Source organism: Ornithorhynchus anatinus, chromosome X1, assembly GCF_004115215.2.
Source record: "Ornithorhynchus anatinus isolate Pmale09 chromosome X1, mOrnAna1.pri.v4, whole genome shotgun sequence".
In the NCBI taxonomy this organism is placed as follows: Eukaryota; Metazoa; Chordata; class Mammalia; order Monotremata; family Ornithorhynchidae; genus Ornithorhynchus; species Ornithorhynchus anatinus.
Genome location: NC_041749.1, coordinates 124988261 through 125000900, shown reverse-complemented (window position 1 = coordinate 125000900; position 12640 = coordinate 124988261). Strand labels below are relative to the sequence as shown.

The 12640-nt window shown below is 41.8% G+C and overlaps 1 protein-coding gene across 1 annotated transcript in view; it reads left to right on the top strand.

Annotated features, from left to right (window-relative positions):
* LOC100681069 (telomere repeats-binding bouquet formation protein 1) overlaps positions 1-12488 on the top strand; it is a 35454-nt gene extending 22966 nt beyond the window's left edge. The window contains exons 12-17 of the mRNA XM_029049961.2: positions 3404-3529; positions 5590-5729; positions 5996-6198; positions 6928-6992; positions 10607-10706; positions 11699-12488. Of these exons, the coding sequence (XP_028905794.1) occupies positions 3404-3529; positions 5590-5729; positions 5996-6198; positions 6928-6992; positions 10607-10706; positions 11699-11741 (677 nt within the window). The 3' untranslated portion in view covers positions 11742-12488. The remainder of the gene's footprint in view (positions 1-3403; positions 3530-5589; positions 5730-5995; positions 6199-6927; positions 6993-10606; positions 10707-11698) is intronic.
* The last annotated feature ends 152 nt before the right edge of the window (positions 12489-12640 follow it).

The window sequence follows — 12640 nt, the reverse complement described above, 5'->3', positions numbered from 1 at the left end:
ATTTAGAACTTTGTGGAGAAGTAAAAACCATAAAAATGATTCTGAATCAAAAGGTCAAAAAAGACATTTTACTAATTTCATGGGGCTCTGTTGTGTGGTAGATAGACCAGATGTATCTCACTACTCTACAGAGCAGCCAGCTGTTTCTCAGTTCTGAGCCAAGCAAAAGAATCAGACAGATTATTTTAAGTTATGTTGACAGATTTTGTGTTCAAAAGGAAACAATCACAGCAGGAAGTTTTCATCTGGCAACTTACTAAAAGCCAATTGAATTTTCGTAAACTCTTGAGTAGATGTATAATGAGTCACTGATGGCTTATTTGTGTTTCTGTGATATTTGATTTGCTATCAGGAGGCACACTGAAGATAATATAAAAAATAATATTTATTTAGAGACAAGCTGTTCAACAATTTGGAAAGATTTGGGAAATAAAATTCTAGTAATAAAAATCAGTTCAGCCTTTTTAAATCATTTGTTAGATTCAAACCTTTCTGTATATCAGTAACTCCTTTAAAATGCTCTGTCTCCTTACTCTTTTCCCCCCTTTATGTATGCACTCATGAAAACTGAAGTGAGGATGTTAGGGTTTTGGCTTATATAGTTGATCTAAAGACCTAACTTTATTAAAACACTTGCCACCTTCCTGTCTCACTAGCCCTTAACCTTAGCATTATCCTTGACCATTCTCTCTCATTCAGCCCACCCATTCAATTTGTTACCAAATCCTGTCGATTCTATACTCATAACATCTTTATAGTCCACCCTTTCCTCTCCATCCAAACTGCTACCATGTCAAACCAAGCACTTGTCCTTCCCCACCTTGACTACTGCATCATCTTCCTCGCTGATCTCCCTGCATCCTGTCTCTCCCTTCTCCTGTTCACCCTTCACTCTGCTGCCTGGATCACTTTTCTGAGAAACTCTTCGCTCCATACCTCAAAATCCTCTAGTGGTTTCATCCACCTCCACATCAGACAGATTCATCAAACTCTTTTTTAAAATTGACTTTAAGGCACTCCATCAGCTCTCTCCCGCCTAGGTCACCTCACTGATTTTGTACTATAACCCAACCCACATACTTTGCTCCTCTAACACCAACCTACTCTCTATACCTCAAACTCATTTATTCTGCTACTGATGCATTAATAATAATAATCATAATAATTGTGGTATTTATTAAGCACCAGGCACTGTACTAAGTGCTGGGTTGGTTACAAGGAAATCAGGTTGGACACAGTCCCCATCCCGCACGGGGCTCATGGTCTTAATCCCCATTTTACAGATGAGATAACTGAGGCACAGAGAAGTGAAGTAAGTTGCCCAAGACAAGTGGCAGAGCTGGGATTAGAACCCATGACCTTCTGACTTCCAGGCCCGTGGTCTATCCACTAAGACATGCTGCTTCCCAATGTTCCCTTGCCCATGTTCTCCCACTGGCCTGGCATTACCTGCTCCTTTGTATCCAACATGTTGTTCACCACTCTCCCAACATTCAAAACACTCCTAAAATCTTATCTCCTCCAAGAGGGCTTCCCTAATTGAGTCCCTTATTTCCCCTGACCACCCTCCCCCTTGCATCAACTCTACACTTGGCTGTGTACCCTTGAGCATTTTGATACCCCAGCCCCAAAGTACTTATTAAAATATTCTACTATTTCCCTGTCCATAATCTATTTTGGTGTCTCTCTCTCCCTGTTGACTGTAAACTCCTTGTGAGGAGGGATCACCTTACCAATTCTACCATATTGTACTTTCCCAAGCACTTAAAGCACTAAACACAATAATTGCTCAATAAATACCATTGATTAATTGGTAAGATGACATGGTTGATAATTTAGCACAAAAAATAGCCATTTCTCCACTTGTTGGAGTACTGAAATCACATTCCCAGGAGGTCTTCCTTGATTCATTTCTTAAGAAGCAACGTGCTGTAGTGGAAAGAGCACAGGCTTGGGTTCTAAGCCCAGCTCCACCACTTGTCTGCTGTGAGACCTTGGGCAAGTCATTTCACTTCTCTGTGCCTCAGTTACCTCATCTATAAAATGGGGATCGAGACTGTGAACCCCAAGTGGGACAGGGACTGTGTGCAGCCTGATTTACTTGTAACCACCCCAGCACTTAGTACAGTGCCTGGCATATAGTAAGCGCTTAACAAATACCATAATTATGTCTCCTCTTCCCAGGTTTTATCCCAACTACCACTTCAGCCCTTCTGCAGCAACAAAGCATTATCTACTCTTGACTGCCTGATGCACTTTTATACATCCCCTTGTACTTAAACACTGGCTCACCTGCATATCCACTTTCCTTCTTCCTCCTGTCTGTCCCTGCCCCCCCTCTGTTTTTCCCCTCCCCACACCACTGTAAGGTTCTGGAGGGCAGGGATTGTATCTACTTAACTCTATTGTATTCTCTGAAGCACTTCCCATAATGCTCTGTTAATGATAGGTGCTCTTTAAATATTAATGATGATGATGATAGAAGTTGATAATGAAAACAGAAATGCACAAATAGCATAACAATCAATTGTATTTATTGAGGACTTACTGAGTGTGGAGCAATGTACTAAGCATTTAGGAAAATACAACAAAACAAGAGTTGGTAAACACATTGTACCTTCCAAGCGCTTAGTACAGTGCTCTGCACATAGTAAGCACTCAATAAATACTATTGAATGAATGAATGAATTCCCTGCCCACAACAGAGACAGGAAAAGAAGCCTAGTTCCTAAATTAACCACAGGCAAAAAAATCAGCTCTTGAGTAATCTTCAATAATTATGAATTAATTTTCAAATTAGGAAGGAGAATATTCTTACATTGAATAGCTGGAATTCAATAATTTCATTTAAAAAGCCTTCAGGTCTTGGGAGGAAAGAGAATTTCCTCAAGGGAATATGTCAAATTAAGTCAACTATTTCCAGCCCAACCCCCCGCCAATCCTCTCTAGCATCTCCTTCTGAATGGGGCCAATGATTAGGAGAAGGATTTTGAGGGGCTTCTTCTGAAGGAGAAGCAACATGGAAAGAGTATATGATTGGGTGTCAAAGAGACCTGAGTTCCAATCCTGACTCTGCCATTTGCCTGCTGTATAACCTTGGGCAAGTCATTTAACATCTCTGTGCCTCATTTTTCTCATCTATAAAATGGGGGTGAAATACCTGTTCTCCTTCCCCATTAGACCGAGAGCCCCATTGGGGGCAGGAACTCCGACCTGCTTCTCTTGTATCAACCCCACTGCTTCGTAGAGTGCTTGGCACATAGTAAGCACATAATGAATACCACAATCATTCTGTTGTTGTTGTTATTATAAATTCTTTAGACTGATTGCACATGTGCTGCAAGAGGTGTTATCAGTTGATGGAAATAGAGAAGGCTCTAACTGTAACCATTATATTCTACAGAGGAAAATCTGCATCACCTGCTCCAGAACAATGGCCTTAACTTTCTCATAGACTCCATATCTGATCCTTGTTATGAGGCTTTAGGCAACATTGTTTTTATTGTGCTGTACAACTGTAAGATTTTTGGTAAGTTATTTGTTATTTTTGGAAAAGTGATCCCACATTATCTGTTTCAAGTGGCTGTGATTTTTTTTACATTACCAGCTCACGACTCCCCTATTCTGAGAATAGCCTTCTCTGGGTCCCACTGCATCCTCCAGCAGTCACCCCATCTCCCTGCTCCCATTTCTGCCCAAAGTTAATATGAGTTAGTACAGCAGAGTCAGCTACACATTCTCTTCCTTCGAGGTGCTTACAGTCTATTGGGGGAGACAGAAAATATGTAAGTAGTAAGAGCAATAGGAAGTAGGAGGAGCAGAGAGGGAGTAGGGTGAAAAATTGGAATAAACAATTTGAGGTACCACTGGCTATAGATCTATACACACATGCTAAAGATTGGCGGGAACATGTAAGTGCTAAGGTGTGGCTGTTGGGTTGCTCTAATGTCAAGTGATGGGAATTAATTGGGTAAATCATGGTGGAGGAGACAGGGTTTTAGGTGGGTTTTAAAGATGGGGAGGGCCAAAGCCTGGTAGATTAGGCCGGGGAGGGAATTGGAGGTTAGGGGAACTGTATGAGCAGAGGGAATGGAGGTGGAAGAGTTGAGAGGAAGGGACAGATAACTTCTGTTATCAGTTAGAGAAGCAGCGTGGCTTAGTGGATAAAGCATGGGCCTTGAAGTCAGAAGGACCTGGGTTCTAATGCTGGCTCCACCACATGTCTGCTGTGCGACCTTGGGCAAGTCTTAACTACTCTGTGCTTCAGTGCCCTCATGCATGAGAAGAGCACGGGCTTTGGAGTCAGGGCTCATGAGTTCGAATCCCAGCTCTGCCACTTGTCGGCTGTGTGACTGTGGGCGAGTCACTTAATTTCTCTGTGCCTCAGTTCCCTCATCTGTAAAATGGGGATTAAGACTGTGAGCCCCACGTGGGACAACCTGATTCCCCTATGTCTACCCCAGCGCTTAGAACAATGCTCGGCACATAGTAAGCGCTTAACAAATACCAACATTATTATTACTATTATTATTATTATCTGTAAAATGGGGATTAAGACTGTGAGCCCCATGTGAGACAACCTGATAACCTTATATCTACTCCAGTCTTTAGAACAGTGCTTGGCACATAGTAAGCGCTTAACAAATAGCATTATCATTATTATTATTATTGTGGGCAGGGCAGTGGTGGATGAAGGGGTCTGATTTGTAAGATGGAGAAAACTGACCAAAGTAAGGAATTCCTTGCTTGATGTGAAGGGAGTTGGGCAGCCATTGGAAGGTTTTGAGGAGTAGAGATAGATGTGCTGAGAAGTGTTTCAGGAAGATGATGCGGGTAGTAGGGTGGTGTAGGCTGAACGGGGAAGAAGCTGGAGGCAGGGAGACCCGGGAGGAAATGATATGAAGAGGTCTTGAACCAGCATAGTAAGTGGTTGAAGAGAAAGGGACAGTGTTTTGGAGAAAGAATGGGCAGGATTTAGCAGTATGGAGTGTCTCTTACCCACTTTTGGAAAAACAAGGGTTACTTGCTGTAATCATTAGATAATTTCACAGAACAGGCATTAGGCATCTAGAATTTGGACTCCCATTTGGTTTGAAAATGAAAGAAAAATAGTGTCAAGTGTTCCACAATCATCAAGTGAAAAAGCTTAACAAGGTGTAAACTATTTAATGCCAAATTTCTAACAGGTTAGTGACTTGGCTGTAAACCATGTTCAGAAAATGGTGGATTGAATGAGGATTAACCTTATTACCTTCCCTGTTTCCTTTAAGGAAGTTGTGTCTTTTACTCCCATCGTTATTTCCAAAGGAAAATTGGGGTTCCAAGATGAAGAAGATGATGTAGGCTTAGTGTGTTATTTGGCCTATTATTGGGCAGGGATTGTCTCGATCCATTGCCAAATTGTACATTCCAAGTGCTTAGTAAAGTGCTCTGCACATAGCACTCAATAAATACTATTGAATGAATGACTGTTCTGTGAATTGAAGTTTAGTGATAGGTGGGCCGTTTTGTGAATTTTTCATGACAATAAAGCATTAATATTAAAATGTTTGTAAACAACATCCCAACTCTTCCCCCCCTTTTATGAAGCCAAGAAATTGCTCTCTCACCTTGTTATGTACGCTTCGGAAGTGTCTTCTAAAGTAGAAAAAATAGAAAAAGCCCTCGACTGCTTGAAGAAAAGAAGAGACTCCATATCTAAAGAACAATTGAAAAGAAAAGAAGAAAAGGTATCCCTGTTTCTTTCAAAGATTATAAATCCCCTTCCAGTACAGTGCCCGACACATAATAAGCGCTTAATAAATACCATTATTATTATTATTATTATTTGGAGCAAAAGGCAAACCTTACTATTTGGGATTGTTTCTGTGGTGATAGTTATGATGATTCTGGTATTTGTTAAGCATTTACTATGTGTCAAGCATTGTTCCAAGCATGGGGTAGACACTAGTTATTCAAGTCAGACACAGTCCCTATCACATGTTTTGTTTTGCAGGAACAAGGCCCTGAAACAAATAGCACTGATGAAGATTCCTTGCTGAAAGGCAATGACAGAGAAAAGGACTGTCAAAAGCAGCAATATGAATTAGGTGGTTGGGTTCACCTCCCACCTGCAAGCAGTTTGCCCGGGAGTCAATTAGAGAGTTCTGGAGGGAATTCCAAATGGGCTTTTTCCAGCGAGTATGAAGAAATCGGAAGGTAAACCATAATCAAGGGTAGCACAGGGGTTACATTTAATTCAGAGTAGCTGTACCATGTGATAAAAGCCAGATCGATTCAATGAGTTTTAGCATTTTTTGATAAAGGGGATAGGGAGCCTAACCGCCCCCTTCATTCCGCCCACCGCAACACCTAGAATTCTGACATAATTGAGCTTGTGAGAGGAGTCTGGCCACTGCAGAATCACAGAAATGGAAGAAGTAACCTTGAGCCCTCCTTTTGCCCAAACCCCCCACTCGCTTCCCTCATCTCTCCACATCAGATAAAAATGCACCATCAGCTTCAAGGTTCTCCATCTTCTGACAAGGCAGTGTATGTCTTGCTTCCACTATACATTCCTGAGTGCTTGGGGCAGTACTTAGCTCAGTAAATGCCATTGATTGATTGATTGATTAAATGATTGTGGTTACTTATGACCTGCAGGACTTTTTCAGTTGTTTTGTGCCTGGCTACTCTATTGCCATTTCATTGCTTTTTTTTGTTCCTAAGTATGCAATCTCACACTATACCTTCTGATTTGCATTATCTATTTATAGGATCATATGTTCAGAGTCACTTGTCTTCCAAAGTGTTAGAAACCCTACCCAATTTTGTACTCACTGTAAATTTGATGAGCATACTCTCAATTCCCTCATCCCTAACATTAATCAAGTTATTGAATAGAACCAGTCATTATGTTGTTTTAACCTACTATACATTTTCTTTCAGTGAACATGTGTTTGGATATTCTGCTCCAGCAGTTGAAAATAAAGCACTGCAGCCACCAAAAGAAGGTACAATAGCAAATGTTTTCTCTCCTTTGTGTTACGCTTAGCTGGAAATTTGAGGGGAGAAAATGGGTCCAATCTTCACCATCTCAAATGGCTGTTTCAGCTCTTACCTCCCACTACTTGAGACTCCATTGCCTGGAATCTTTCCACTTTTGAACTAAAGCCTTTCAGCAACAGTCACAGGATTAGTAGTTGTGAGTTAATAATTAGGAACATTTTGAAAAGAATGCTTTTATGAATGAGAACTTTGAGGAATTTTGGAGGGTCAATCATTTTAGTCCAGATCTAATGTCATTACATTCCGAAGCAATGTAACCTAGTGGGAAGAGCCTGGCCTTGGGAGTCAGAGGACCTGGATATTAATCCTGGATCCAATACTGACCTGCTGTGTGACCATGAGCAAGTCACTTAACTTTACTGTTCCTCAGTTTCCTCATTTAGCCTGGCTCAGTGGAAAGAGCATGGGCTTTGGAGTCAGGGCTCATGAGTTCGAATCCCAGCTCTGCCACTTGTCGGCTGTGTGACTGTGGGCAAGTCACTTAACTTCTCTGTGCCTCAGTTCCCTCATCTGTAAAATGGGGATTAAGACTGTGAGCCCCACGAGGGATAACCTGATTCCCCTATGTCTACCCCAGCGCTTAGAACAGTGCTCGGCACATAGTAAGCGCTTAACAAATACCAACATTATTATTATTAAAATGGAGATTCAATCCCTGTTCTCCCTCTTACTTAGATTGTGAAACCCATATGGAACAGGAACTGCGTCTGACATGATTAACTAGTATTTATCCCAGTGCTTAGAACAGTCCTTGACATGTAGTAAGCACTGAATAAATAACATTATTATTTATCATTTATTAATCGATCAATTGATTAGTGGTATTCACTGACCACTACTGTGCACAGAACACTGTACTAAGTGCTTGGAAAAGTAAAATACAGTGGAGTTGGTAGACACATTCCCTGACCACAAGGAGCTTACAGACTGGAGGTGGGGACAGATATTAAAATAAATTACAGATATGTCCAAAAGTGCTGTGGGGCTTAGGGTTGGGTGAATAGTAGTCGTCATCATCGTGGTAACTGCAGCATTTATTGAGTGCCCCTTGGGGCGTTCTTGGGAAGTTAGAATAACAAAGTGGCGCATTCTCTGTTCACAAAGAACTTACAATGTAATGTGGGATCATAAATGCTAGAGGCTGTACGGATTCGTAACTGCTAGAGTTGGCCAAAGGGGTGGGATGATGATGATGGTATTTATTAAGCACTTACTATGTCCCAAGCACTGTTGTATGTGCTGGGGTAGATAAAAGGTAATGACTCAAGGTGCTGGGAAATGAATCTGGGAAAGCTGGTTGGAGGAGATAGGATTTCAGGAGGAATTTGACTGTGGAGAGACATGTGGTCTGTCTGATCTGAGGAAGAAGAGAGTTCCAAATTGGGGAAACGGGTGAGTGAGGGGTTGGAGGCGGGAGACTCGGAGGCAAAGTCCAGTTTAAACATTGCCTGTGGAGGAATGAGGACAGTGACTTCCAATTATGCGGAGTGTTTGATGTGAAGAGATACAAACGTAGTAGTAATAGTATTTATTAAGTGCTTACCCTGTGCAGAGCACTGTACTAAGCAATGTGGCCTAATGGATAGAGCACGGGCTTGGGAGTCAGAAGGAACCTGGGTTCCAACCCTTGCTCCGCCACTTGTCTGCTCTGTGACCGCGGGCAAGTCACTTAACTTTTCTCTGTGCCGTAGTTCCCTCATCTGTAAAATGGGGATTAAAGCTGTCAGCCCTATGTGCAAAAGGGACTGTGTCCAGTCCAATTACTTTGTATCTACTTCAGCACTTAGTACAGTGCCTGGCATGTAGTAAGCGCTTAACGGATACCACAGGTATTATTATTAAGCACTTGGAAGAGTGCAGTACAACAGAGTTGGTAGACAGGTTCCCTGCCCAGAAGTATCTCACAGTCTAGAGGGGGAGACAGACATTAAAATAAATAAATAAATAAATTACGGGTATGCACATAAGTGCTATGGGGCCTATGTTGGAATGCATATCAAGTACCTAGAGGGTACAGATCCAAGTGCATTGGTGACACAGAAGGGAAATAGAGTAGGGAGAAAAGAGGCTTTAATATCTGATGTTGGTGATGATGTTGGTATTTGTTAAGCGCTTACTACGTGCTGAGCACTGTTCTAAGCGCTGGGGTAGATACAGGGTAATCAGGTTGTCCCACGTGAGGCTCACAGTTAATCCCCATTTTACAGATGAGGTAACTGATGCACAGAGAAGTGAAGTGACTCGCCCACAGTCACACAGCTGACAAGTGGCAGAGCCGGGAGTTGAACCCATGACCTCTGACTCTGAAGCGCAGGTTCTTTCCACTGAGCCATGCTGCTTCCCAATATCTGGGGGAAGGGATTGGAGACAGCCACATCAGGAGTGATGAAACACTAAAATACAACACAAATACACAAAACAGGCTCAGAGTATCAGTGAGGGTGGCAAAGGCGTAGAACATGTGGAAGCAGCCTTTATCCTTGTCCTGGCACACACTGAGCATGCTGGGAGTGGGAACAGGGGAGGGGAGAAGGTGATGGTTGCCACAGTGCTTTTCTCAATAGGGAGACATGACCCCTGCCCTTAAGGAGCTCCCAGCCTGCAGTCTGCACACACTGCTCCTCTGGCACTAACCTTCTCACTGTGTCTCGTCCTCGCCTGTCCCGCCCTCGACCCCTGGCCCACGTCCTACCTCTGGCCTGGAATGCCCTCCCTCTTCAAATCTGCCAAACTAGCACACTTCCCTCCTTTGAAGTCCTACTGAAAGTTCACCTCCTCCAGGAGGCCTTCCCAGATTAAGCCCCCCTTTTCCTCTGCTCCCCTTCCCCTCCTCATCACCCCTACTCCCTCCCTCTCCTCTACCCCCTGGTCCATAGCACTTGGGTATATTTGTACATATTTATAATTGAAATTCTATTAATTTTTATTAATGATGTGTATATATCTATAGTTGTTTTTATTTATAACAATGCTATTGTTGCCTATTTACTTGTTTTGATGCCTGACTCCCCCCTTCTGGATGGTGAGTCCATTGTGGGCAGGGATTGTCTCTATTTGTTGCTGAATTGTACTTCCCAAGCGCTTAGTACGGCTCTCTGCACACAGTAAGCGCTCAATAAATTCAATTGAATGAATGAATGCTATTGTATTTAACATATACACAGGGAGTCAGTGGAAAGTATTGAGAGGAGAGATATGGCCGAGTGATGTTTCATGGAGATTATCTGTGCCACAGCATGTAGTTGTAGGAATAGTAAGTGCCTAATGTGTGCGGAATACTCTGCTGAGCCCTGGGAATAAATACAAAGGTGGGAATTAGAGACAGTCTCTATCCCTCATGGGACTCACAATCGAAAAATATAGCCTGGGACTGTGGAGAGGGGAGTGGGCACTGGCGACAGACACAAGGAGGGATGAAGCAAAACATGAAGATAACATAAAGACATGGATAAATAGCCAAAGTTAAAGCAAAAATCTGTGGCTAGAGAATTCTGAACTCCTTATTGATTTATTTAAAATAAAATAATTGTTGAACCTGCAACAATTTTGCAACCAGTAGGTCTGCCAGTCACCTCAGCTCCAGGAGATGATGATGGAAAACATCATGGTGTTGAAAGAAATTCCTCTTCTAGAAGCCCATGCACCTGCCGTCAGGAGCGGTGAGTACTGCAGCACAAGTTTTCCTTAATGGGAGGCTTCTCGTTCACGCAACCCCCATGTTCTCAGAGAACTGGGTGTTCTTACATTGTATGACTGACCTTGCATCATCACTGCTCTCAACCTTAACCCGATCTTCCTACTGCTCCAGACTTTAATTTATGATTATACCAGTGAGGTCTTTCCACATTGTAGTATCATAATGTGATTGAGCCATGCAGTGGATCCAGCTAGAATTCCTCAGTACAGTGCTCTGCACACAGTAAGTGCACAATAAAAATACGATTGGCTGACTGACTCATTCTAACTGTAAATTGCAGGCTGGAGTAGTGGTATTCTTGAAGGAAGAGGGTGGACCCATCTAAACTGATTCCAAAACAGATTGGGTAATTTTGTCATCTTAAGCCTTATGCTATAGCCTTATTCTTTTCTCCCCTAATAGTAATAGTATTTATAAGCACTTTCTGCTACAAATAATAATGGTATTGTTAAGTGCTTACTTTATGCCAAGCACTGTACAAAGCCCTGGGAGAGATAGAAGTTGATCAGGTCAACACAGTTCTTATCCTACATGGTGCTCAGAGTCTAAGAAAGAGGGAAAACAGGTACTGAATCTCCATTTCACATTTCACTGTGTGCAGGCTATGGAACCAAGCATATCGGGTAGAGGTTGAAGAGAATAGAGCATGGCCAGCCAGATGCTGGTTGTAGAATAGCTGGAGGTCTATATTCATCATCCCCCATGCCGACCTGGTCCTGGCCATGATGCTAGATGGTGCTTCATAGTGTTGTCTGCACTCTGCCCTTGGGGGAAGAAAATGCTCCTCCTCACACTTGCCATGTGGGGACAAGTCTATCTCCCATTACAACTGTTAGGGTAAAGGGTGGGGACAGGTGGATGGATCGACAGATGGGCGGACAGACCCAAGGCTTGGTAGAACCTGCATATATACAGATTGAGAACGCTTTAATCTTTCATGTATAATGATTTCAGCACAAACCAAGAATCCCTAAAGAAGGTGCAGAAGAAGAAGTAGCCAGCAGTTTTACTTGAGTAAAGAAAACCGGGAAACCACTGAAATTCATCTTTATTGTCTTAGGAAGAAAGACTGCAGTGGATGTGGCCTATGAGTACCACAAATTAGAGAGAGAAAATGATACATAATTCCCGGAAGAGTTTTTGGTTAGAGATTTAAAAAAAACCAACCACATTCATGTTCTGTGTTTTAAGCAAGCTTTGAGTTACCGATCCTGTTAGTTTCACTGTATAATATTCAAATGGGGGAGGGGAGGGTAGTGATACTGTGTATTAAAGTGGTTTGTTGGTTGCATTAGTTCTAGAGATCCTTGTTTAGCTTGTTAAAGAAGCATGCTGAAAAGGAAGAAACTCACAAATATTCCCTCCTTTTAAATGTTTATTTTAGAATTGACCTTTAGTTATTCCTAAAACAAGCTATTAAGAAGGGCAAAGGTCATTAAATATTTCAATAGACTATTTCAGTATTTTAATAGAATTGGATCTTAAAAAATGTTCTTACTGAGTGAAAAAATAATTTGAATATTAAAAATATCATTCATTTAGCATAAGTCATTATGAACCTAACTTACAACTAAGAAGTGAATTATGTATTAGGGAGAACATAGCCCATTTGTAAAAGCATTTGCTTTACTCTGGCCTAATACATGAAAGAGAAAGTAAAACACTTTTGACCAACTAAATGAAATTTTTTAAGTAAATTGAATAAGATTTTATTATTAAATAAAATGGGTTTTTTTCTGAAATACTATTTGAGTTGTTCATCATTCTTGTGATGTTTCTGGCTTGCAGAAACTGTATGTGCTCTAATTGGACCCACCAAATCATACATTACTGGTGCTTTTAAATTTTCACGTTCTCAATTCTTTTATTCTACTGTCTGCAATCCTTTCCGAAGTC